At 41.1% G+C, this 27,911-nt stretch overlaps 2 protein-coding genes and 1 pseudogene across 7 annotated transcripts in view; 2 read left to right on the top strand and 1 right to left on the bottom strand.

The window, feature by feature from the left end:
• LOC119876099 (protein SGT1 homolog) overlaps positions 1-4,971 on the top strand; it is a 29,278-nt gene extending 24,307 nt beyond the window's left edge. Inside the window, 2 exon segments of the mRNA XM_038532054.1 lie at positions 1,801-1,877; positions 4,096-4,971. Of these exon segments, the coding sequence (XP_038387982.1) occupies positions 1,801-1,877; positions 4,096-4,947 (929 nt within the window). The 3' untranslated portion in view covers positions 4,948-4,971.
• The window catches only part of CUL2 (cullin 2), a 166,236-nt gene extending 139,307 nt beyond the window's left edge, over positions 1-26,929 (bottom strand). Inside the window, exons 1-3 of one of the 6 annotated variants that reach the window (XM_038529670.1) lie at positions 26,590-26,927; positions 20,993-21,085; positions 15,989-16,165 (exon numbers count right to left, since the gene is read on the bottom strand). The gene's annotated coding sequence lies outside the window, so the exon portion shown is untranslated. Of the gene's footprint in view, positions 1-15,988; positions 16,166-20,992; positions 21,086-26,001; positions 26,179-26,589 lie in introns of those variants that run through there. The other 5 variants (XM_038529671.1, XM_038529677.1, XM_038529668.1 and 2 more) reach the window with 5 other exon arrangements.
• On the top strand, positions 5,128-15,274 carry LOC119876098 (annotated as a pseudogene).
• Positions 26,930-27,911: the final 982 nt, after the last annotated feature.

Genomic DNA, 27,911 nt, shown 5'->3' with positions numbered 1-27,911 from the left:
TTTAGAGCCATTGTATTACCTGTAAAGTTAGCGTTTTTAGAGATTTTCTCTGTTCCTTCCTAGTCTTGGTTGCTTTTGATCTTTCTTTCAAGGCCACTCCCTTTAATTTTCTTGCAGGGCTGGTTTATAAATGCATTCACAAACTCCTTTAGTTTTTATTTGTCTGGGAAACTCTATTCTTCTATTCTGAATGACAGCCTTCCTGGATAAAATATTCTTGGCTGCATATTCTTCCCATTCAGCATGTCGAGTATATCTTGTCACTCCTTTCTGGCTTGTCACTTCTCTGTAGAGGATCTGCTGGGAATCTTATTTGTCTTCCCTTGTAGGTTACGGTTTTCCTTTCCCTTGCTGCTTTCAGCATTCTTTCCTTATCCCTGTATTTTGCAAATTTTACTATATGTCTTGATGTTGGCCTGCTTTTGTTGATTTCAATAGGCATTCTCTGTGCCTCCTAGACTTGGATGCTGTTTCCTTCTCCAGATTACTGACATTTTCAGCTATAATTTGCTCAAATAAACCTTTTGCCCTTTTTCCCTCTCTTCTTGTCCTGGGACTCCTATGATTCAAGGTTATTATACTTTATGGAGTCACTGAGTTCCCTAAGTCTACATTTGTGATCCAATATTGTCTTTCTCTCTCTTTACAGCTTCATTATTTTTCATAATTTTATCTTCTATATCACTTATTCATTCTTCTGATTCTTCCAACCTTGTGGTCATTACATCCAATCAGTTTCTCATCTCTGTTATAGTTTTACAAATTTTGGCCTGACTAGTTTTTAAGTCTTTTATCTCTGTAGTAAGGGACTCCCTGGTGTCTTCTATGATTTTCTTAAGCCCAGCTATTATCCTTATGATTGTTGTCTTAAATTCTGGTTCAGGCATTGCTTATATCTGTTTTGATTAGATCCCTGGCTGTGGCCTCCTCTTGTTTTTAGTTTTGGTGTGAATTCCTCCATCTTGGCATTTTGTCTAGGTCTCTGTCTTCTATGTGTTAGGGAAGCCTGTTATGTTTCCTATGCATGAGAGTAATGGCTATATTAAGAAGAGATCATATACTGTCTAGGGCCTGGCACTTCAAGAAATGTTTCTGGTGTATGCAGTGTGCACTCTTCTGTGAGCTCTTTCCCTCAGGTCAGTACTTTGCAGTTTCTCCTTGCCTGTAGTGGTGAGGTAGTGGGTATTTGGATCTTGCCCAGTGTGTGGTGTGATTTTTTTTTCATTAAGATTTTATTTGAGAGAGAAAGACTAAGTGCATGAATAAGGGGAGGTGCAGAGGGACAAGGACTCCCTGCTGAGCAGGGCACCTCACAAGGGGTTTGATCTCAGGTCCCTGAGATCATGACCTGAGGTGAAGTCTGACCCTTAACCAACTGAGTGACCTAGGCATTTCCTGTGTGGTGAGTTTTAACTAGGTGTTTTAGTTTGCTTGTCCTATTTTCCGTAGAGCTTAAGCTTTGTAGCACTCTTTGGTCAGTAGACTTGGTGCATATGTGGGGTGAAGGGGTTGTGCTGGTCTTCTAGGGGAGGGGCCCACTGCTGCTCTCTCAGGCACACTTGCCCTAGTTCAGAAGCACCTGCAGGGCACAAGAGGGTGGGAATTGGTGTATACTGCTCAAGCTTCCACTGTGGGCTCTGTGCTGCTCACTGAAGTCTATCTGTGCTGATGGGCTTGGGGGGTGGGGTGCTGGGAAATGGTGTCAGTTTGATATCTTGTCCCTGGAGAAGAGACTGCTGTGCTGCTGCTATTTGGGAAGCCCTCCCAGAAAAGCAAATAATCTCCCCTCATTTGTTCCAGGTATCCCTCAGATCTCTGCCCTCACCGTGTCTGTATCCCAGCTGTCTGCCCACCTGGCAGTACAGTGCTACTACGCTGTATCTCAAGTGCAATGGCTCAGTTTCAAAACTCCAAATTTTAGTGACCTGGCATGGCACAGACCCATGCTGATCCTCTGGACGACGGTCTTGCCACGCTGGTGCCGTTTTCTTCCAGAAGGGCAGTCACACAAACATGCAGGGTCTTGGGAATTTATGTTAAAGCACAGCAAAAAGCTGGCTCCCAGTTAGCTGCCTTCAGCAGGTGTCTCTACTCATATGCTAATGAATGGGGCAGCTCAATGGCAGCTGCTGTCTCTTTTGACCCCAGAAAGGCAGTGCCACCTCTCCTAAATGCACTCCCAAAAGGGGAAGTGTCTCTTCCAGTGTGACCCAGGGAGCCTCGGACCAAGCTGTCTGCTCCCATACTTCTGCCCTTTCTCCACAGGAGCACATCTACACCTGCCAGACTCCACCCAGCAACAGTGCAGACTTCAAAAACATTAGTCCTTGAACTCTGGTGCCTGTAAACCTGCAATAATTAGCCCGTCTCATTTTCCCCATCAATGGTTTTGGGGAAGTATTTTTCTTATACTGTTTTTATACTGTTCTTATACTGTTTCTATACTGTTTTTTTTTTTCTCTCTCTCTCTCTCTCTTTCTCTCCTCTCTCCCTCCTTTCCATAGCACTGGTGATTTTCTTCTCCCCAAAACCACATATTTGCATCTCCTACCTTTCACAATGTGGCCTCTCTTCTCTGAGTTATACAATTTGTTCTCTCAGTCTTCAGACTGATTTCTCAGGTGTTCAGAATAATTTGATATTCATCTAGCTGTGTTTGGGGGATAAGGCAAGTTTAGGGTCCTCCTACTATGCACTTTTTTTTTCCCCCAATGCAACCTTTTAATTCCAAGCAGAGTCCCCCTCCCACAGCATTATCTCACACACACACACACACACACACACACACACACACACACACACACAGTGGAAAGGGGTACCAGGGCCTGAGCAGGAACAAAAGCCAGACCCCGGCAAAAAATATATATATATAATTATATACACATATGTATCTGTAGAGAAGAGAAGCTGGGAGTGTGATAAGGGAGGGCAGAGAGTTAGGAGAGAAAGCAGCTTGGGGGTGCCCAAATAAATTACATTCTTTAGACAGCATGGTGGGGATGCATGGAAATGGGCAGGACCTGGTGGCCAGGACACAGCCTGGCCTCTTGATCCCATCCAAAGAGAGCCTGAAGGCCTGGGTTCTGCACAGGACCTAGGTGCTTGGAGTCTAGCTGACTTGCCTGGAGGCTGCCGGTGGGCCAGGGTTCTGCAGCATCTCCACTCTAAGCCATGGCTTCTAGGGAAGCCACAGGGCTGGAGCAAGAGGCTTTGAAGCTTAGGGGTCACCAGGAGAGGAGAGGGTGAGCTGGAGGGCAGGGTGGCTTTTTTTTTAATGTATCTAAACATATTAATGTTTATTTTATTTGCAAGAAGTACTCACTAGCAAGACCAGGAACACACACTTAAAACATGGCAACAATAACAAGCAAGATTGACTAGATCTTAACTGGTGCTTTCTAATGTGCTCCTGTCATGCTCTCCAGAAATGTTGACCTTAATCTTTGACTCAGCATGTCAGCATTTCCTGTCTTCCTTTTGACTTGACGTCAGTATATTCCTTTGAGCCAATAATATTATTATGTTGACTATTAAGGTTTAATTTTCCTCTCTACGTTATTTTGTCATCTTTGTCAAAAATCAATAGATGGTACATAAAGATAAAAAGTACAGCATAGGGAAAAGTCGATAATATAGTAATAACATTGTATGCTCTTAAAGATCTTATGGTCTAGAAGACAATTTTTTAATTTTAAGAAAATTTAAAAAACAGAAAAGCACAAAAAATAACTAAAATACAGCTCCCAAATACAACAAATTTTACACGTCATTTGATTTATTTCCAGTCTTTTTATTTCAAGAAATAAAATATTATAAAGTTAACCATCCCTTCCCAAAAGTAACCTTTTGTCATGAATTGGTATAAATCATCATAAGTTGTTCATTTGTGATATTTTCTCACATATGTGTATCTATAATAAGTAGAAATAATTTATGCATATTTTTATTCACAAAGATGGCATTATTTTGTAGTCTTCAATGTTTAACTCACCATTTTGATTCTGAACTGGCGGACCCAGAGCAGGGAGGCAGGAGATCCAACTGGGTCAGAAGCTGGACCGTTTGGAGGTATTTTAAGGACTATTTTCCAATTAGTCATCAAAAACTTGGGATTTGGATCCAAGTCACAACTATATATTTGGGTTTCACCCCCACGGAGTGCTTGTTGCTGGAGCCTTTGGAAATTTTTGTACGAATCATTCAGACTTCGAGGAGCTGTTTCCTGGCTTCACTGTGTATCTTCACGGCATAGAAATCCATAGTGCAGATCCTGATTTCACTGTCTGGATCAAAAAGTGTCAAGAGGCTCAGAATGGATCACAGCCTGAGGTGTCTGATTCTTAAAGGACTCATCAGTCAAAAATCAAGTATGACTGGTATCAAACAGAATCTCAAGTAATCATTACACTTATGATCAAGAATGTTCAGAAGAATAATGTAAATGTGGAATTTTCAGAAAAAGAGTTGTCTGCTTTGGTGAAACTTCCTTCTGGAGAGGATTACAATTTGAAACTGAGACTTCTTCATCCTATAATACCAGAACAGAGCACATTTAAAGTACTTTCGACAAAGATTGAAATTAAAATGAAAAAGACAGAGGCTGTGAGATGGGAAAAGCTAGAGGGGCAAGGAGATGTGCCTAAACCAAAACAGTTCATAGCAGATGTAAAGAACTTATATCCATCGTCATCTCATTATACAAGAAATTGGGATAAATTGGTTGGTGAGATCAAAGAAGAAGAAAAAAATGAGAAGTTGGAGGTAGATGCAGCTTTAAACAAATTATTTCAGCAGATCTATTCAGATGGTTCTGATGAAGTGAAACGTGCCATGAACAAATCATTTATGGAGTCTGGTGGTACAGTTTTGAGTACCAACTGGTCTGATGTAGGTAAAAGGAAAGTTGAAATCAACCCTCCTGATGATATGGACTGGAAAAAGTACTAAATAAATTAATTTGCTATCACTGTAAAAAAAAATCCATCATTTAAATCTATGCATTTTTTTTTAAAAGGGTAGAATTAATATTTTATTGTCACTTATAATCAGACGGTGGTTGGGTATACAGTCTTCATACTTGATCTTTCCTTTTTGTAAATAAAAAAAAATTACAAGTTTTCAACAGCCATGGGCTGGTTATGTTTTCAGAAAATGTAATTAGATTAATTCATTTATGGTGGCTTCAAGTTTTTCCTTATTAGCGCCGGAAAATTCACCCACCTTTTGTCCCTCTGCTTCCTGGGCGCCGGCTCCTCCTCGCGGGCCGAGCTCGGGCGCGCCGAGCGCCGCATCCCGAGCCGCCTGGAGCCGCTGCAGCACCCGGGCCCGCTGCTCCGCCTCGCGCTCCTCGCCGCCGCCCGGAGCCGCCCCCAGGTGACGCTGCTCGCCACCTACTTTCTGGAGCTGCCGCTGCCGGAGGCCGAGGCCGCAGGACGCGAGCTGAGCCTGGCGCACCGCTTGCTGGACGGGGCGGGCTCCGGCCTCGAGCCCCCGCTTTACAGCCCCGCAGAGCTGCGCCCGCTCCAGCCGTGCACCGCCCGCGCCGCGCTCCGAGGCCCCGCGCCCGGCGCCCCCAGCCCGCGCCTCGCTGAGCCCGGAGGCCGCATCAGAAAAGACTGTTCGTGTGTGTCCGTCTCCCACTTCAATAAAAGAGTTAAAAAAAAAAAAAAAAAGTTCCACCTCGGCCGGCAGCCACTGCACCGCGTCCCGGAGCTGCGAGTTCTCCTCCAGGAGGAGGAGATTTGATTTGAGCTTTTGAGCTTTTTTGAGATCCAGGAGGAGGAGATTTGATTTGAGCTTTTGAGCTTTTTTGAGATTTTTTTTTATGATAATAAAGCAGCACAGTGTTTTATTTTTACACAATCATCGTTCAGTAAATGCTGTTACGTCGTGAAATATTACACTTCAATCTCCTTTTCAATAGAGAGGTCTTCTAAGGAAATGACCTGGAGCCTTCCACATTTATCAGATGCCTTTTCATTATTCTTTTCCATTTTTGCAATTCTGGATCCAAACTGCATGGCCCGTTTTGGCAGAAGAGCACAGGCTGTTAAGCCAAGTTCCACTGCTGCAAGACGCAAAATCAGTTTTTCACCAATTCCACGGGGTAAAGTCAAGTCTGCCTTTTTCCAAACTGGTAGGGAATTTAGAAAGGAGACGACATTTTCATCCAGGAAAGGAAATCTTGCTTCTTTTCCGTGATTGCCAATAACTCTGTCATCACGACCAAGATTTCTAGACGATATTCGTCCCAGTTCCATCTCAATTTCCTCATTTAATCTATCCAATCTCATTTTTTTCTTTTTTTTTTCTGTATCAACCCAAATATTTATTCATAATAAATTTTACTACTTTCACAAGTGAAAGAAGGAGGTACGACCCCTACACCACGAAGGCAAAACACAAAAGCGCAACTAAAAAGGAAATGCTAGACATTTTAATTCATTTGCAGCCTCTCAAATTTAGATTATTAGTTTTGATACTAAAAAGATGCTTTATGGCTTAACATTAGTTGCATTATAGAAATTAAAATATTCCTGCAGACTTTGATGGCATGTATAAATATTTTTTCAAATAAAGTGGTAAAGCCAAAGTAACATATGCTCTTTTATAATTTACTTTAGAACATAGGATACAACTCAGTCTCTACAGAGGAGGATAAAACAAAGTCTTCTAAAGAAAGCTGTTTTGACAAAAAAGATCACTAATGGAAAATTATTTTATCTCTACAGAATCAGGAATATATGTTCTTCCCACAACAGTATCTACTACTGAAAACTAATGAAAAATCTCTTGCAAATCAAAAGATATATTCTGATATATTTTTATATCCATCCTCCAAATTTTAATTTGTTAGGTAGGTACACTCTGGAGAGATAATCTGATGATAGGAAGGTCAAAGCTTGAATTTCTGCCTTCATTTTAGAGTCTGCCATTATTTCCATTTCTTTTCTCCAAAATGGTTGTCAAGTAACATAAGGTCTTTTTAGGACACTGTCAAGTTTCATTTGGTCCCATTTTGTCAGTGGAATTAAAGTATCTCTAGGTATATTTAACCATTTAATATCAGAAGGGAGGAGACCAAGCCATCTGATAGCTGAAACTGTGAGATTATGAGCTTCAAAAGACATTGCCATAGATCCATACTTATAGATGCACATGATTTCTATGCATAGTTGTCGTCTTAGCTCCAACCCATATTTTGAATCTTACAAAATTTTGCAGAAATCTCATCTGCCAGTTATCTGCTTTACCCAGGATGGAGAGGCTAGAATTGTATTTAGAGGATAAATAATAAATAAATACAATTCTAAAACAAGAAAACCATACAAATATATAAAACAAAAGTTTTCAGACAATGGATAACAGGCAGTGCAGGACTATGATCCCTGAAGAAACGGAAAAAACAAACTGAACCTTAGAGTTGAACTAATTTGCCAGTTTCAAGGCTATAGCACAGGGAAGGGCAACCTAGACAGAGTCTAGATCTTTGGCTGAGTTGAAGAGCTAGATACAAGAGTTCAGAGAGGCCAAAGTCCCTAGAATTTGCAGGACAAAGTAGTACAGAAGACAGAACTCTGAGAGATAGGTTGGGACCTGGAAGAGTCTTTGGCTTTGTTTTTGGCTGTGCATGCAGTAAAAGAATATAACTGGGTCCAAGGAAATGACCTATGGAGCAGATTCTAGGAAAAACAAAGTAATTCCTAGACCTTACACAGGACTGGGAATAAAGTATTTATGATTCCATAAGCCAAAGTGGAAAGATCTTATATTACACAGGGCAATCAAATAGAATTCTCAGAAAATTATTGCCTTAATTATGGGATTAAAATCATCCAAGACTAAAGGCTGTTCTTCATCTACCTTGGTAATCTTAAAATATTAAATGGATCCAGTTTCAAGTACTTACCTATCCACTGTTTAAAGAAATTCGACAGAATCCAGCAACCAAGAATGTAAAATTCACAGTATCTGTCATATGATTAAAAATCATGAAACATGCAAAGAAACAAGAGGACATGATCCACAGTAAGGAGAAAAATAGAAAACTCAATCAACAGAAACAAATCTAGAAATAATAGATATGATGAAGCTAGCAGACAAACTATTTAAAACAGACCTTATAGATATAAAATATATATTCACAAAAGTAAAGGAAAACATGGACATGATAAAGAGAGAAAGGAAAAAATATATAAAAGGTCCAAATAGAACTTCTCAAAATGAAAATATACCTGAAATTTAAAAACACACTGTATAGGATTTAAAGCAGACCAGATACTACAGAAGATAACATCAGTGAATTTGAAGAAATAGCAATAGAAACTATAACAGAAGCACAAAGAGAAAACAAAATGAATAGAGCATCAGTTACCTATGGGATAATATGAAATGGTCTACATATGTATAAGTGGAATCTAGAAACAGGCAGGCACCAAAGAAGTTTTAAAGAAAAAATGGCCAAAATATTTTCCAAATTTGATGAAAAACTAAACAGATCCAAGAAGCTCAAAGAATTACAAGCAGAACATATATAAAGAAAAACATTACAAGGCACATCATCATCAAATTGTTGAACATCAATGATAGAACATTTTTTAAAAAGATTTTATTTATTTATTCATGAGAGACATAGAGAGAGGCAGAGACACAGGCAGGGGGAGAAGCAGGCTCCATGCAGGGAGCCTGACGCGGGACTCAATCCCAGGTCTCCAGAATCACACCCTGGGCTGAAGGCAGCACTAAACCGCTGAGCCACCCAGGCTGCCCGAGAGAACATCTTAAAAGCAGACAGAGGAGTGCCTGGGTGGCACAATTTTTAAGTGCCAGAGCCTTGGCTTCAGCTCAGGACATGATCTTGGGGTTGTGGGATTGAGCTCGGAGTGAGATGGAGCCCAGAGTGGGGCTCCATGCTCAGTGAGGAGTCTGCTTAAGTTTCTCTCTCCCTCTCCCCACCACCTCTCTCTCTAAAAAAAAAAAAAAAAAAAAAAAAAAAAAGCAGCCAGAGAAAGAGAACACATTATATAGAAAGAAAGAATCAAAACATATTTCTCATCAGAAACTATGAAACTCAGGGGGCACTTTGGTGGTTCAGTCGTTAAGCATCTGCCTTTGGCTAAGGTCATGATCCCAGAGTCCTGAAATTGAGTCCTGCATCAGGCTCCCTGCAGGAAGCCTGCTTCTCCCTCTGCCTGTGTCTCTGCCTCTCATGAATAAATAAATAAAATCTTTAAAAAAAAAAACTATGAAAGTGAGAAAAATATGAAGAAGTATCTTTAAAGCATTGGAAAAAAATTATCAATCCAAAAAAATTATGAGAATACCTCATCCATCAAAAATATCTTTCAAAGTTGAAGTCATAATAAAGACTTTTTCAGATAAACAAAAACTAAGGGAGTTTGTCACTGTCACAAACAGGACATTTTTATATAATCCATTAGGTAAAGGAGAAAACAAAAGGGAAATTAGAAAATATCTTGAACTGAATGAAAATGAAAATATATGTAATGACGTGGATGGAACTAGAGGGTTTTATGTTAAATGAAATAAGTCAGTTAGAGAAAGACAAATACATGATTTCACTCATATGTGGAATTTAAGAAACAAAAGAGATGAACATAGGGGAAGGGAAAGAAAAATAAGATAAAAACACAGAGGGAAGCAAACCATAAGAGACTCTTAACTATAGGAAACAAATTGAGGTGAGTAATGGGGTGATGGGCATTAAGGAGGTCACCTGATATAATGAGTACTGGGTGTTATATGCAACTGATGAGTTACTACATTCTACCCCTGAAACTAATAACACACTGTATGTTAACTAAATTGAATTTAAATACAAAAAATTTTAAATGAAAAAAAAAAATTTTTAAATGAAAATGTAACGTGTAAAACTTTGTAAGATACTGCTGAAGCAGTACTTAGAGGAAAATTTATGACATTAATCCTTTTACTACAAAACAAAGTCTCAGATAAAGAGGGAAAATTACACCCAAAATAAGGAGAAGAAAACAATAACAAAAATAACAAAAATTAATGAAAACATAAAGAGAAATCAATGAATCCAAATGTCATTTCTTTGTAAAGAGCAAAAAATTGATAAAAAAAGGGAGAAAAATATATATATTTTTTAAATTTACAACAGTCACACACAGAGAGAGAGGCAGAGACACAAGCAGAGGGAGAAGCAGGCTCCATGCACCGGGAGCCCGACGTGGGATTCGATCCCGGGTCTCCAGGATCGCGCCCTGGGCCAAAGGCAGGCACCAAACCGCTGCGCCACCCAGGGATCCCAAAGAGAGAAAAATAAATATAAAAAGTACCAATAGTAAGCTTGGAAGAGAAGCTATCACTATAGATCTTACAGATATTAAAGGATAATTTGGAATATCTTGAACAATTTTATGCTAATACATTTGACAAATTAAATGAAATAGAGAAATTCTTTGTAAGGTAGAAACCGCAAAAAAAAAAAAAAAAAAAAAAAAAAGAAACCACAAAAACTTAAGAAGTTTCTTCCTTCTTTTTTTTTTTTTTTTTTAAGATTTTTATTTATTTATTCATGAGAGACACAGAGAAAAAGGCAGAGACAGAGGCAGAAGGAGAAGCAGACTCCATGCAGGGAGCCTGATGTACTTGATCCTGGTACTCCAGAATCATGCCCTGAGCCAAAGGCAGACGCTCAACCACTGAGCCACCCAGGCATCCCAAGAAGTTTCTTCTTCTTAAGAAAACTACTTCTTTTTAAGAAAATTATCTTAAGAAGAAATAGATTACCTGGAAAGATCTATATCTAGTTTTTTTCTCTTATAGTCTTTATTTATTCCAGGTTTATTGAGATATAATTGACATATAACTTGTATATATTTGAAGTGTACAATGTGATGACTTGATATATGTATGTATTGAACAATGGTATATTATGGTAAGGTTTAACACATCTATCACTTCACATAGTTACCTTTGTGTGTGTGTAATAAGAATATTTAAGGCTGAGTGAAGTAAGTCAGTCGGAGAAGGACAAACATTATATGTTCTCATTCATTTGGGGAATATAAATAATAGTGAAAGGGAATATAAGGGAAGGGAGAAGAAATGTGTGGCGAATATCAGAAAGGGAGACAGAACGTAAAGACTGCTAACTCTGGGAAACGAACTAGGGGTGGTAGAAGGGGAGGAGGGCGGGGGGTGGGAGTGAATGGGTGATGGGCACTGGGGGTTATTCTGTATGTTAGTAAATTGAACACCAATAAAAAATAAATTAAAAAAAAAAGAATATTTAAGGTCTACTCTTTTAGAAACGTTCACATATGCAATACAGCATTGCTAACCATAGTTACCATATTGTACATTAAATCCCCAGAACTTACTCATCTTATACCTGGAAGTTTGTACCCTTTGACCATCACACCACCCATTTCTCCTATACCCCCAGCCTCTGGCAACCACCAATCTACTGTTTCCATTCTGATGATCTTTAATTACACAATAATGTATCTGGGTGTGGCTTTTTTCCTTATCCCTTGTTTAGCACTCTTTCAATCCTTTCAATCTGAAACTATTACTTTTTATAATATAGGAATATGATTTGCGAGAATTTTAAAAACAATATATAAAGTGTTTCATATGTGTAGTACTCAGTAAATATTAAATGCTATTAAAAAAAAAATAAATAAATAAATGCTATTATTTGTCTAAGTGCCATGACTGGCCAAATAAATAAGTATTTGGTATTTCTTTCAATATTGCTAGTTCCAGTAGAGTAATGGCATTGTCTTCTTTACTATTGTGTCCCCAGTTCCTAGGAAAATATCAGTACATAATAGGTATTCAATATATATTTCTTGGATAAATATATGGATAAAAGAATTACTATATGGAGAAAATATAAAAATTGTGTACATACAGATTCAGATTGATTACAGGTGATTATATACATATCAGATTTTATTATGTATGTCAAGTAATTTCTAAGTTTTGTTTAACTGAAGATGTCAACTACATATACAATTACAGAGTAGATTTTATTATTTATAACATTGAATATTGAATAACTTATAAATAATTTTTACTGGAATTTTCTACCTCACCATTAGAAGTTGAATTCACTAGGTTTCAGTGTTAGGTTTCTTCTCCCCACATTCTCAAGGGCTGGCAAGCATATACACTGTGTATCTTCTATTGCCATCTCTATGCTAACAACTCCAAATATATATCTTCAACCAGTTTCTCTCTCTCATTCTCTCTCTCACCTCTCTATTGATTTATAAGTCAAATTGTCTACATCAACATTTGCCTATTAATAGGCATTTCAAATGAACATGTCCAAAAAGGAACTATACTTACTCCCAAACACAATGCTCCTATAAATTTCCCCTACTTGATGTGACCTCAAACCCATCAAAAACCTATACATTGTCCTCAGATTTCCATCTCACTTTATTTCTCCAATCTATCAATCATAAAATTAATTTTGGTCAATTCACTTATCTGCCTTCCAATGACACCATTCAAAGACAAGTCATCATGATCTGATTCCAGATTTGTGAGACTTCCAAGTGTTTCCCACCTCCAATATGTCCCCTCCAATTCATTCTCACACACAGCACAGTGGTACTCAAAGTTAGATGAACACAAGAAGAATCATCTGAGGAGTTAGGAAATACTAATCCCTGGTTCTCACACATAAATATTGTACCTCAGTTAGTCTTGGACAAGCCCAAGCATCTGTATACTTAAAAGTTACCTAGGGTTGACTTTCAGTTCATTTGGGGATAGAGAGAGCAGGAAGGAGCATTTCTTTCATTGTTACAATAAAAAAGAGGCCAACTAACCTCAAATTTTTGAAGCTGTCAGACAGCTGAGGTCACAGAGCAACGAACTGACCCAAAATCTAAGGAAAGACCAATGTTTACAGGAAGAGAAGAGATATAAGCACTAATTTACTTGAGACAGGCACAACCAGAGACTGGTAAGATAAATATAGCTAAAATAATTGAAGAATTCCTGAAGGCTGAATGGGAGCTGTCAGCACAATATGAAAATCATAGGGCCTGTAGAAATGGACAGTGTCTATACCCTCATATGGGCTCTTTCTCCACAAACCTTACCAGCACTTACCAAAAAAATTCGAAAGAGCCCTCATAAAGTGTCTGGTTTGCAGTCTAGAAAAGGACATCTCACTCTGAGATTCTCCACTATGGAATGAAAGTCTTAATCTTTCATTACAAAGGTCACAAATACTATTGTACTTAGGGTGCTGATGAAAAGTCATTGCAGCCGGGAAGAACAGGGGTAAAGAGCCCTACTCTTGGCAGAGAGGCAGGAGAACTGAGGAGAACACACTCCCAGAAGTTTAGGGATCCATGGATCTTGTTTAAAAACTAAGGTTTAGTCAGAAAAAAAGTGTGACTAACTCCTTTCTCTCTGCCCCTCTCAGCACCTTTCCCCTTCAAGTTAACAAACTTGGAATAAAAAGTAACAGCAAAATACTGCTGGGTGAGTAACTGGAAATGTACAATAAGATACAAAGTGATCTCTGAGACACATAACAAAGTGAAGACCTAAAGTTGAGGGTTGAACAAATATTATTCTGGTAATCCAAACCTGCCTTAACACAAAATATAGCTACAGGAATTTAAAAATTAGACAGCTCAACTCCTATCTAGATTAATCCCCCACCTTTCCTCCAGCTAAAGACCTAGCAGGAAGAGAGGCACCTGTTTCCAGGCATAGAAACTATTCTACCGTCCTATACAAAAAAATTGGTTTTCAGGGGGCACCTGGCCGGCTCAGTTGGTAGGACACATGACTTTTGACCTTGTAAAAATTTGAGGTTGTAAATTTGAGTCCCACACTGGGTGTAGAGATTACTTAAAAACAAAATCTTAAAAAATAATAAAAAATAAAAAATAAAAAAATAAAATAAAATCTTAAAAGAAAAAAATGTGGCTTTCAGCCTGGCCTCACTGGGGTAGGGGTGGGAGGGGACAGGGTGGGCACAGGCAACGTCAGAGGTGACTGGGAGTCTGCTACAGCGCTGGGGTGCCAGTTTTAGGAGAGGCGCTGACTTTGACTCTTGGGGCCAGCTGGTGGAGGCGATAGACAAATATCAGATATTAGCAAGACATCTACAAAAAGAGGCCCACGCTCAACACAATAATTCTGAACTCACAATAGAACAAAACAAAAAAACCATAGGCAGAATTGCAACATGCTTGGAGTAATGAAGTGCAGCTTTACAGTCCACACAGAAGAATTTAAACTGGAGGACCTGAAGCTAGAACCAATCCTAAAGAATATTCTTACATATAATAAAGAATTCCCATTTGACGTTCAGCCTGTTCTTTTAAGAAGAATTTTAGCACCTGGTGAAGAAGAGCATTTGGAACTTGAAGAAGAGGATGGTGTTAGAGCAGAGTCTCCTGATTCCTTTCCCGCTAGAGTTCCCAGCACTTTACTACAAGCTGCAGACAGAACCAGGGATGAGGTCATTCACTATCAGAATTGAGAAAACTGGTCTGAAGGATGCAGAGCGTGCATCGATCCCTATATTACAGTTAGTGTAAATGATCTGAATTGCATAGATTTAACTCCTGTGGCTTCAAGAAAAAAAGATATATAAATTCATTTTAATGTGGACACTGAGTTCCAGAAGCATGTTGAAAAATAAACCAAAGATGTAGCTATCTTCCTTGAATTCAAACACTGCAAGCCAGGGCACCTGGGTGGCTCAGTGGTTGAGCATCTGCCTTCAGCTGGGGTCCTGATTCTGGGGTTCTGGGATAGAGTCCCACATTGGACTCTCCACAGGGAGCCTACTTCTCCCTCTGCCTGTGTCTCTGCCTCTCTCTCTCTCATGAATAAATAAATAAAATCTTAAAAAACAACACTATAAGCCTAAAAGGTTCACCAGCTCCAAGTGCTTTGCTTTCATGGAGATGGATGAAATTAAAGCTGGGCGGATTGTAATACTACTGTATAAGTAACCCACTGACTTTTTTTGTTTTTTAAGATTTTGTTTATTCATGAGAGAGAGATAGAGAGAGAGAGAGAGGCAGAGACAGACAAAGGCAGAGGGAGAAGCAGGCTCCATGCAGGGAGCCCGACGTGGGACTGGATCTCGGGTCTCCAGGATCACACCCTGGGCTGAAGGCGGCACTAAACCGTCGAGCCACCCGGGCTGCCCCCCACTGACTTTAAAAGAAAGAAATTGCAGTAATTAACCCAGAAACCAGTTTATCTTCATTGACATCAGACTTTGTATAAGGAATAATCCTGACATGAGTAACCTGGAATGCCTGTGAATTCTCCAATTCAGTAGCAATCATTCTAGCTCTGTGGAGCAAACACCCGCAGGAAAGAGGTAGGCCGCTGGGGTGCCGGCAGGCCAGAGCGAGCCCGGCGAATTCACAGTCTAGCAAGCCACCGACACAAACGACTCCTTTGGATGCTGGCTTCTTGTAGTTTTGAGACATGTTTTTACTTTTTTTTTTTTTTTTTAATTTTTATTTATTTATGATAGTCACACAGAGAGAGACAGAGAGGCAGAGACATAGGCAGAGGGAGAAGCAGGCTCCATGCACCGGGAGCCCGATGTGGGGATTCGATCCCGGGTCTCCAGGATCGCGCCCTGGGCCAAAGGCAGGCGCCAAACCGCTGCGCCACCCAGGGATCCCTGTTTTTACTTTTATAGTATCTACGCAATTCATAGTCTCTTTTCTAACTTATCCCTATTGCTTCCCTGCTTTCTGCAACAACACTGCTTGGATAGGATGTGCTCGTCGTCTTCAATTAATACAGCAATAAAAATGTGCTAGAGTTTACACATCTGTTCACTTCTGCTCCAATTTGTTTTGGTTTTTTGAGTTAACGCCAGACTTTGAGCTGATGGGGATGGGGAAGTATGAAACTGTTCTGGGAGGAGGAATTTGACTGGAGGTCAGTCTGGAAATTTATAGGCTGTTCCTCAGAGACAGCCTAAACTCACCCTGATCTCACAGTTTTCCTGTTTAGAAATCGAGTGCCTTGTCCAGATCAGTATCCCAGATAGGAATGTTCCCAGGTTGTAGCTGTGATTTTTCCAGATGATCAGATTGTTTTTCTGTAAGAGCACATTTGTAGTCCTGTTGATTAGGATGTTGCATTATTCTCTCTGATAGTGATTCTAGGGGTAAGAACAGAATCATGTTGGAATAATTACAGACTTCTAGATTGGCTTTGTAATATCTTCTAAATTACATAACCTGAATCAGATGCTAATGAGATACTGCAGGAGTAACTGCTGTTTTTCTGACAACCGTTGGAAAACCTTAAAGACTGCATACCTCTTATGGTGGGGAGTATACAAAATCTGGAGCTCCTCGAGTTGTTTCTATATAGGTAGGTATGACTGCCATTTATTTACTATAAAGATATACTGACTTTCACCCATATGGAAATATGCAGGTCATTAGCTTATTATAATTTGCCTATTTACATTACTTTTGACATAATAGGGCATAAATAAAACTTTCAGAGGACACATGAGGTTGATGGATATTTGATACACACATTAGGATCAGGGTGGGCTCTCTGTGGGTTACATGTAGACCCAAATGTTCAACATTCACTGTGTTAAATGACCAATGCTAGTAGGAGGGCAAAGCGGCACCAGCACTTGGCCTGTTTTTAAACTAGTGTAATAACCCTAGTCCTACCGTGCAATGTGTGATTTTTAAAATAAGTAGCCACAATGAGATGTTCTGGCCCTTGCACTTCAAGAAACCTGGTCTTTACTTCTGGTTGTCTGTCTGTTCTGTTAAAGTGGATGTTAAAAACTTGGAGCCTGAAAGAATTCTCAACCAAATTTAGATTTGTGTCTTAATTAGAGAATTTCAAAAATTAATTCAGTCCGCAATAGCTAAAGGGGTGAAGAATTTGCCTTAATAAATTTCCTTGTTGTTCTCTCAACCCTTAGTCTGAGTTGTCAGCCCCCGAATGTCAGCTTCTTGTCAGCAAGAACCACATTCTCTCCAAGTCCTGTAAATGTTCTAAGGTACTTGGCAGTGCTCTGTATCCTGTTGAGTACTCAGTACTTTGATGTTGCTGATGAGACCTAAAAAATAATCCCTTAAAGTACCTACTATAAAAATGTAGTAAAACTGAAAAACAACAACAACAAAAAAACATACTCCCAAGAGACAAAGCAATCATCAGAGGTAGATTTAAGTATGACACAGATGTTGGAGCTACCTGACAGTGAATTTAAATAACTATGATAAATAAAGTTTCTGATGGAAGGATGTCTGGGTAGCTCAGTTGGTTAAGCATCTGACACTTGATTTCAGCTCAGGTCTTGGTCTCAGGGTCATGAGTTCAAGCCCTGTGTTGGGCTCCATGCTAAGTGTGAACCCTATTTAAAAAGAAAATAAAAGAAAAATAAAGTTTCTGTTAGAAAAGGTGGAAAATATGTAATTTTAGCAAAAAAGAATAAATAGGAAAATGGTACCAAAAAGAACATAGTAACAGACATGAAGAATGCTTCAATATGCTCATAAGTAGACTTGACATAGCTGAAGAAAGAATTAGTGACCCTGAAGATAATCAATAGAGCTTACCCAAAGTGAAACACTAAGAGAAATAAAAGTGAAATAGAACAGAAAATGAAAGAGCTGTGTGATATCAAACATCTGCATAATTGGAACACCTGAAAGAGAAGAGAGTATGACAGCAGAAGAAATATTCAAGCAAAGGATACTTAAGAATTTTCCAAATTCAATGGTAGACACCAAACTAAAGATCCATGAAACCGAGAGAACACTAATCAAGGTAAACACACACAGACATATCCTATTCAAAATGATGAAAACAAAAGACAAACATAGCATCCTGAAGGCAACCACAGGAGAGAGGAGGGAATGACACGAAGACAAAAGGTATGGATTACAGAGGACCTCTTGTTAGAAACCAGGCAAGCCAGAAGACAATGGTGTAATACCTTAAATGCTGAGGAAAAATCAGTCAACCTAGAAATCTATACCCAGCAACAATATCTTTCAAAAGTGAAGGAGAAATAAAGTCTTCTTTAGACAAACAAAAACAGAGAACTCATTGCCATCAGACCTATTCCACAAGAAATGTTAAAGGAAGTTCTTCAAGAGGATAAATAATATTGGATTGAAACTTGGATTTACACAAAGAAATGAAGAATGTTGGATAAATGCAGATAAAATTTATTTTATTTTAATTTCTCTAAAGGATAACTGTTAAAGCAAAACAGTACAAAGTCTCATATGTTTTTCTTAAAGATTTTATTTATATATTCATGAGACACACACACACTCACACACACACACGGGGGGAGGGGGGCAGAGACACAGGCAGAGGGAGAAGCAGGCTCCATGCAGGGAGCCCGACATGGGACTCCATCCCAGGCCCCCAGGATCACACCCCAGGCTGAAGGTGGCGCTAAACTGCTGGGCCACCGGGGCTGCCCTGAAACTTATTTTAAATTCTTTTCCTCTGGATCCATTAGTTTGATTTTCTCTGTTACAAGCAGTTTCTATGATTGTTTTTCTTTAGTAGTTATATTGCTCCTCAGATGTTTCAGAAGCTTCCCCCTGTGCTCATATTTACTCCTTGGGATCATCAGGATCTGATTCCAGATTTGTCAGACTTCCAAGTGTTTACTAAGTGTTTACTAAGTGTTTACTTGGCTAGAAAGGGAAAGGAAGATAAACCTAGATACTGGTTTGTGCTCCTCCAGATGAGGTTAGGACGAGGGATATGGTGCTTCTAGGGTAGTAATCTGACTCAAGCCTCAAGCATTCACCATTTTCTCCACTTCAGACATCATCTACCTTCAGGGTACCTGAAAGCCCTTCTTCTTCAATCACTGTTACTGGTGGGAGAGTAGAGGAGAAAAGGAGCTCAGGTGCAGGTCAGCCAATCCATACTATACTCATTGTGGTCTGCTCCTGTCTCACAGGACACACTTCCAAATGTCTTTGCTGGTTCTTTTCCTTTCTGTTCACCTCTTAAAAGTTGCTATTTTCTAAAGTTCCTGTACATTCTTGTTTTCTGTAACACTGGACAGACTCTCCCTCACATTTTTATTGCCTATATACAGTGCCTACACAAAGTAACATCCAATGTTTGTTAAACAATATTCTAACTGAGAAATCCAAAGGGCATTCCCAACCACATCCTTCTTCTTGGAGGACTTTAGGGTTCAGTCTCAGCTTCAGAGTACTTGTTTTTATTAGTTTTTTTTTTTTTTTTTAAGATTTTATTTGAGAGACAGGGTGAGTTGAAAGAGGGGAGCACACATGAGCAGGGAGGAGAGGAAGAGGGAGAAGCAGACTCTGTGCTGAGCAGGGAGCCTGATGTGGGGCTCAATCTCAGGACCCCGAGATCATGACCTGAGCCAAAGGCAGATGCCCAAATGACTGAGCCACCCAGGCACCACTGTTAGTTCAGTTTTTATCTTAAAAAGGAGTTAAACTGCTAAATAAAACTTAAATGCAGAAGAATTCTAAGGTTCCTTCCAACTCTATATTTCTGTGGGTCCCCAGCTTGTGCTCTCTTTCTTTCAAATAAACACATTTTAAAATTTTTTTAAAAAAAGAAGCTTGGAACTTTAACCCCCCCCCCCCCAATCCTCTGGAGGCTGGAGATTGCCTACATGATGCAGCCTCTATAAAATCTCTATAAACTATGGGATTCTGAGAGCTTCCAGGTTGGGAACACATCCATGTGCCAGGATGGTGGCACACCCCAACTCCAAAGGACAGAAGCTCCTGTGCTTGGGATTCTTCTAGACCTAGTATCTTTTCATCTGGCTGTTCATCTGTATCCTTTATAATAGACATGTTAAAAAGAAAACTCTGACCATCTGTAGAGACAGCATGAATATTCAAGCTATTATATTCAGAAAGTCTTTTTATCATCTAAAAAATGTTTCCAAATTCTACATGCTAACAACATAGATTCAGAAATCCCAAGTGAATCTATATACAGCCAGTCTTAGAAATCAGCACTAAATTATAAGTTGTCATGCCTGTGTGTGGGTGACTGGGTTTCCCAATCATAAAAATAGTCTCTATTACTAAAATGCTACATTTCATTTTACGAAAAGACATCCACATGATGGCACTATAACCTACAAAATAAGTGGTTTTCAATTTATGAAGACTAAGAATTTGGTAAATTCTAGTTGGAGTATTTGTTATTGATGAAGCATCCTTAAAAATGAGGCATTTAGGGATCCCTAGGTGGCGCAGCGGTTTGGCGCCTGCATTTGGCCCAGGGCGTGATCCTGGAGACCCGGGATCGAATCCCACGTCGGGTCCCGGTGCATGGAGCCTGCTTCTCCCTCTGCCTGTGTCTCTGCCTCTCTCTCTCTCTCTGTGTGACTATCATAAATAAATAAAAATTAAAAAAAATGAGGCATTTAATACATAGACAATATTGATATCATTCCTGTCATGTTTTACAGAGACACACTGGCTAAATCCTTCATTTCAAGGGCATTTTTTCATACGACTCATTTAACAACAGCATCTTAGTTCTCATCTTACTAGGGAACAGTTATCAAACATTCCTAACACATGGCACTGAACTAGATAAGTCAAACAAAAGCAAGCAAACAGGTATTTAGAAGCCTGAGGTGAGCATTCAACTGTTTTGGAAGCTACTTAACACATTCCCCATAATGTCATATCTTCTTAAAGGTTTTTTGTTTTTTTAAGATTTTTATTTATTCATGAGACACAGAGAGAGAGGCAGAGACACAGGCAGAGGGAGAAACAGGCTCCATGCAGTGATCCTGACATGGGACTTGATCCTGGGTCCCCAGGATCACACCCTGGGCTGAAGGGGACGCTAAACCACTGGGCCACGGGGGCTGCCCTTGGCTAGGTCATTTGCCCATTTTACCATCTGAATCAATCTAATCTGGTGCTTTTTATCCAGCTCTTGCTATCTCTTAATATCTGTTTTTAGTTAGACTTACCCTGATTTCTCCTTCTTCAGACAACCACGTGCAGAGCTGAGTTTTGATAGCTGCCATTTAAATGTAGTGGAAATTCATCTTCAGAATTTTGTCCTGACCAAACATTTGTTAAACTCAGCCTCTTGGTCATGGGATAAGCTGTTGTATTTCAATCCAGTAACCTTCTAATCCTCTCATACATTGGGGCTCAATTCTATTTATTATTTAGTTATTTATTATTTATTTTGCTCAATTCTTTTATTTTTTTTAAAGATTTATTTATTTATTTATGATAGACATAGAGAGAAAGAGGCAGAGACACAGGAGGAGGGAGAAGTAGGCTCCATGCCGGGAGCACTCGATCCGGGACTCCAGGATGGCGCCCTGGGCCAAAGGCAGGTGCCAAACTGCTGAGCCACCCAGGGATCCCCTGCTCAATTCTTTTAAAGAGTCTTAAATAATAGTCATTGGATTTATTTCCAGGACTAGTTATAAATTTCTTTTTAATAATTTAATTAATAAGGTACTTAGCAGTTCATATGCTCTGAATTATCATTCATGTCTTTGACATGCTGGTGTTCCTCTGACATCTTATTTATATACTTAAAAATATAAAAATAGGGATCCCTGGGTGGCGCAATGGTTTGGCGCCTGCCTTTGGCCCAGGGCGCGATCCTGGAGACCCGGGATCGAATCCCACATCGGGCTCCCGGTGCATGGAGCCTGCTTCTCCCTCTGCCTGTGTCTCTGCCCCTCTCTCTCTCTCTCTCTCTCTCTCTCTCTGTGACTATCATAAATAAATAAAAAAAAAATTTAAAAAATATAAAAATAAAAGAAACACTAACTACTATCATAATTTTATCAAAAAATATTTGGGGACACCTGGGTGGCTCAGTGGTTGAGCGTCTGCCTTCAGCTCAGGTTGTGATCCTGTAGTTCTGGGATCGAGTCCCACATCGGGCTCCCTGCATGGAGCCTGCTTCTCCCTCCGCCTGTCTCAGCCTCTCTCTGTCTCTCATTTATTCAATAAATATAATCTTAAAAAAATATATTCGAATAACAGAACCAAATTGCTACATTAATTCTATCAAATCCTGCAATTTCCAAGGTTGAACAGTGGTCAGTTAATTTAGCCAAGCTTCTTAGCTTTTCAGGCCTTATTGGTTCTGACAATAGCTACAATGTGATCCTATGTGAAAAGAATAAATCTTGGCAGGCAGCTGAATTTCTTGTGAATAAAAACATGTAGGAAACATTTGAAAGTAGGTTTTCATTATATTTTTATGATTTAAAAAATTACACATGAAAGTTTAAAGACTCCAAACAATCTCCTCATTTTAAAGAATTCAGTGGCCTGTTTGTATAAATAAATATTTTAAATATTCTTCTGAGTTCATAGCCATTAGATTTGGAGGTTTAAGTTTATAAAATTAAAAAAAAAAAAAAAAGGACATATACCCACATGCAAAAGGTATTTCTCATGTTGGAAGCTAGGACTATTAACTTTCTAGTAGAATGAAATATTTCTTCCCAAACAGCAAATTGGAGACATCATAAATCAAGTATATGTTACAATGACTTGTTTTACTTTTCTGAAATATTTAAATCGGGAAAACTACAGTTGTTAAAATCCCAAATCCTAAATCTTGAATAGAAAGGACCTGTGTAAACTACTTTCAAGTGAATCCATTTTCTCTCATCTACGGTAAACTGGTAAAGTAGTAGTCATTTAAACAATGCAAAATTCTGAGAACTTGTGGTGTAATAGATGTAGTACAGGATTAAAAGTCACAAAGCCTCGATCCTAGTCCTGATATTACTACTTATTAGCCAAAGCAAGTTTTCTAACTACTTAGTCTCCACTAAAAAAAAAAAAATCTCATTTATCTTTTTGAGAGAGACGCAGAGAAAATGCACAGAGATGGGTGTCCACCAAGTGCAGGGGAGAGAGGGATAGAGGGAGAGGGAGAGAGAATCCTCAAGCTGACTCCTCAATGCAAATGGAGCCTGATGTGGGGCTCGATCTCACCACCCTGAGATCATGACCTGAGCCAAAATCAAGAGTCAGATGCTTAACCAACTGGGCCACCCAGGCATCCCTCCACTTTCTAATTTATAAAACAAAGTGGGTCAATTTAGGTTTTTTTTTTTTTTTTTTCAATTTTTTTTTTTTTTTTTTCAATTTAGGTTTTTAAGACTCTTTCTAGAGCTTTGATTCTGCACAAGTCAATGAAGGAACTTGCCCAAGTCATTCAAAATATTAATTACAGCTAATATCTATTCAGTGCTTACTTTGGGCTAAGTGGGAGTAAAGAAGATAGTATGTAAGCTGGATCTGATAGGATGGAGAAGATTTTAATTGGCAGATACAGAGAACTGGTGAGAAAACGGGCAATTAAGGCAAAAAAGATCGGAAAATGTAAGGTAATTATATATAATAGTAAGTAGTAAGTTTTGGCTGAAGTGCTGCCAAGTAATAATCTTGCAACTCACTGGAGATCTTAAAAGAGGTAGATTTATAGGCCCTTTCTTTGAGGATTCTGACTCAGTAAGTCAACAGGTAGGGCCGATGGCCTGGGTACATCTTTTCAAGCTCTTCATGTGACTCTGATGTGCAGGATGCTTTGAGAACCAGTGTGATACAAAACACAAGAGACTAACATGGAATAGGGCTGTAAACTTAAGTTGGGCCCACATCATGAAAGGTTTTATGCAAAACTAGGATATTTGGACTTAGCCAATTAGATCTAAGTTTTTGCGTTAACTAAAATTTTATGTTTTTAGAATATGTAGTATGTACGTGTAGTAGATTCTTCAAGAGGCCACCAAAGGGAATTCAATCTCCTTTCCACCTTTGACCCCATAAGTCCCACTCCCTCAATCATTCAAGATTTTTTTTTTCATTCAGGACTTTTAATAAGAGAAATCACATCACAAGAGCCATGTATTGGGAAAACGAACCAAATAGAAATACTTAGGATGACCTATAATGGAGGCAAGTTTCTTTCTTTTCAACAGAAGTGAGAATGGTAACTAAGGAGGACAATGTAGAAGACGATCAAGGGCAGAAAACTCAGAACTATCCACATTAGGGAAGCAAAGATGAGTGAAACCAGGAGAGTCAAATGTCATGGAAACTCAGAGAGGAGACACTAAGGTAGGAAAAGAGGTCAAGCAGCATGAAGAGTGAAAAAAAAAAAGTTTCAGATTCTGTAATCAGAAAGAGGTCTTGGGGGGGGGGGGGGGGAAAGAGGGCAAATATCAGACAGCCAGGAAGTTAGAAATGAGTAGTAGGTGGTGAGTAAGTGAATATAGTAAGTGTCTTCTCTATTCCTGAGTAGTCTGATAGTGAGATGATGGCAAGAGATGGAACAGGCATATGGGGAAAAATGTAATGTGAATGGGCACCCTAGAGCTGGCAACTCTGTAGCTTTTCTGGTAGGAGAAGCAGTCAACACTTTTCAAGTAGAGGCAGATAGGATACATTTGCAGGGATAGGAGATGGAGCCTAGAGAAAGAGAATAAAGGTACAAGACAGCAGATAATTGACTTAGATCTGGTATGGGAAAGAAATGACACCTATTTTATACCTGGATTTAGAAAGCAAAGGAGGGAGGTGTTCCTCCTGACCCATAATGGAAGGGATGATTTAAGATATTTTGAGGTGAAGGGAGAATATATGGGTGTGACCCACAGCCTGTATTTTCTCAGGAAAGTAGATGTTCTAGCTGTCCCTCTTCTACAGAGCAATATTGCCTAAGTGAGGAGCCCAAAAACCTGGACACTGGACCAATATAAAAATATTCCTCCCCACCACCCTGCTCCATTTCAAGTTATTTAAAATTGTAGTTAGTTAACATATATGGTAAAATTGGTTTCAGGTGTAAAATTTAGTGATTTATCACTTATGTATAACAGTGCTCATCACAAGTGTCCTCCTTAATACCCATCACCCATTTTGGCTAGTTTTTTTTATTGAGCACATACTTTATGGTAGTTACTTTATTTAATCCTTACAACAATGCTAAGAAGTAGGTATATTATTCTTCCCATTTAAAAACTTGTACCTTCCTAATCTGCTCCTTTACCCCTGATTTAAAAATTAAAAATTTAAAGATTTTCTATATCATAGGTAATGAGAAAGTGATAAATCAGTTATTGGCATTTCTAGTCAAACATTTGAAATATTTGCAAGGGATACTTCCTAGAGGCAGGTGATTTTTCTAAGAGCTCAAGCTTATTTTAGAATCCTTCACTATGGATAGGCAGAATAGCTCACTCCCCAGAGATGTCTCCATCCTAATCCCATAACTTGTGAACAGGTTATGTGGCAAAAGGAAATTGTTACAGATAGAATCAAGTTTGCTCATCAGCTAATTTTGATATGGGAAGATTATCCTGGATTATTAGGGTAGGCCCAATATTAAAACAAGGTTTTGGTAAGTAAAAGAGGGAGGTGAGAGACAAAATCATAACGATGGCAGCAAAAGACTCCACCAGCTGTTGCTGGCTTTGAAGATGGAGGAAAAGGAATCAATCAAGGAATGTGGATGGCCTCTAGAAGACGAAAAATGCAAGGAAATGGACTTTTCGCTGGAGCCAACAATCCCTTGATTTTGGCCCAGTGAGATGTGTATTGGACTTGTGGCCGATGGGACTATGAGATCCTGCTGCTCTGTCATGCCCTTTCTCTTCAGACCCCAGGTACTCTCAAGAAAGGGTTGACATTTACATTTTAGTGTATGTTGATTTACCACTTACATCTTAAGTCCTATATCTAATAGACTCTATGTATATGAAGAATGTATACTTTGTTAAATTTAGCAGCAAACAACCAGGGGGAAAGCAATGTTTTGGGGAAGGTGAATGATCACAATTTCAATCACTTGTGGCTAAAAATCTATTCATCCTGCACTGGTCAACCTTGACCATAATGAATAGTAAGATTTGAGTGTTTGATAACCCCTTTTTATTCCCTTCCCTTCTAGTGACCCCTTTTCCCCTGGGCTAAAATGAGCTGTATTACTTACCTAAAAATATTCTGTGCCAGCCTTAACTACACACACAAAAAAGGACTTGGTTGTTTTTTAAATTCAATTTTGTTAACTTGCTAATGTTCCTTATTAAGAAATCGGTACTCACAAGTGGTCGAGATGGGCATTGTCTATGATAACGCAAGGAGGGGCTTCAGAATTCTTACGTCAAAAGGGGGAAGTGAACTTACAGATTTGGGTTCTATCTGCGCCCTATGCATTACAGCTGGAAGCGGTTCAGGCTGGCCAAAATCTGGGACTGCAGAGTTGAGGATTCTCTCCCACTCTGCAGATTCTAATATTTCACAAAGCTTCCCGTCTCTACCTGCACTACGTTGGCATGTTTTTATTTTTTCTCAGCAACTTATCAGTGGTGTCCTTGACATTGGTTTCCTGCATCTCACACCCCTGAGTACTATAAAGTCGGGCGGTAATCACTGTCTGAATTCGTGTTTTCTGAATGTAAAGCGGCTTGTCTTTAGGCTACGGAGGCTCCCTTTGGGAGGGCTTGCTCAGCCTTGCAGTTGAGGAAGTTCTGAGTATGCAGAAAGGGTTCCCGAGAGAGGGTCGGAACGCTCCCCTTACCGGAGGGCCCTCGCCTTCCACTGGATGGGAAGCAAACTCCGACTTCAGAGGCACGGGGTTTGGCCTGCCACCCAGAGCCTTCCTTCCCGGCGTCGCATCTCCCAGCGGGCCCACCGCTGATTCTGCACACCCCGACGCAGTCACCGGGGAGGCGGAGCAGGCTGGGACCAGGACAGCCAGCTCCCCGAAGTCACGTCCACAGCGCCCCGGGACGGCGGACGCTCCCCGGGTCCGCTCGGGCACGTCAGCTTCGGTGGGGGCAGGGGGCGCGCAGCCGGCAGCCTCGAGAACCAGCGACTCCGACGCGGACGCGCCAACCACTGCCGTTAACTTTGCCGCCAGCGGGACTTCCGGCGCGAGGCGGGGCGGCTGGCGGCTGGCGGCTGGCGGCTGGCGGCTTCCGGCTTCCAGGACCCCGTCCTCCTCCCGCCGCAGCCCGCCCCTCCTCCCGGCCCCGGTCCCGGTCCCGGTCCCGGACCCCCTCGCCACCCCGAGGCCCCGCCCCCTGCCCGGTCCCCCTCGCCACCCCGAGGCCCCGCCCCCTGCCCGGTCCCCCTCGCCACCCCGAGGCCCCGCCCCCTGCCCGGGTCCCCCTCGCCACCCCGAGGCCCCGCCCCCTGCCCGGTCCCCCTCGCCACCCCGAGGCCCCGCCCCCTGCCCGGTCCCCCTCGCCACCCCGAGGCCCCGCCCCCCTGCCCGGTCCCCCTCGCCACCCCGAGGCCCCGCCCCCTGCCCGGTCCCCCTCGCCACCCCGAGGCCCCGCCCCCTGCCCGGGTCCCCCTCGCCACCCCGAGGCCCCGCCCCCTGCCCGGTCCCCCTCGCCACCCCGAGGCCCCGCCCCCTGCCCGGTCCCCCTCGCCACCCCGAGGCCCCGCCCCCTGCCCGGTCCCCCTCGCCACCCCGAGGCCCCGCCTCCCGACCACTCAGGCCCCGCCCCCTGGCCCCTCCTTTCCCTCCTCCCCTCCCCCCGTTCCATCTAATTGTTGGATTGTCGGCGCTGCACTCCCGCTGGAGGCCGGCAGGGGGCAGGGTTCGAGCCTGGATTTTCTTCCGCCGGGCGTCCCCGGGGAGGCCGTCGCCGAGAGGGAGAGGGGGAGGGGGGAGGGGAGGGCGGGACGCGAGGACGCGGTTCGGTCGGCTGCTGCGCTACTTTTGGCCCCGGGTCGGCGGGGAGGCTGTGGCTGCCGCATCAGAGCTGACGTGGGGGCGACGCGGGGCCCCGGGGGCGCCGGGCTGCCGGGCTCGCCGTCCCCACCTCCTCCCGCCCGTAAGCAGTGACGACGGCCGCTACGTAAATCCCATCGCGGCGGGTAAGTGGCGCG

Source organism: Canis lupus, chromosome 2, assembly GCF_011100685.1.
Source record: "Canis lupus familiaris isolate Mischka breed German Shepherd chromosome 2, alternate assembly UU_Cfam_GSD_1.0, whole genome shotgun sequence".
Classification (NCBI taxonomy): Eukaryota; Metazoa; Chordata; class Mammalia; order Carnivora; family Canidae; genus Canis; species Canis lupus.
Note: the sequence above shows the minus strand (reverse complement) of the source record. Positions and strands in the feature narration are given on the sequence as shown.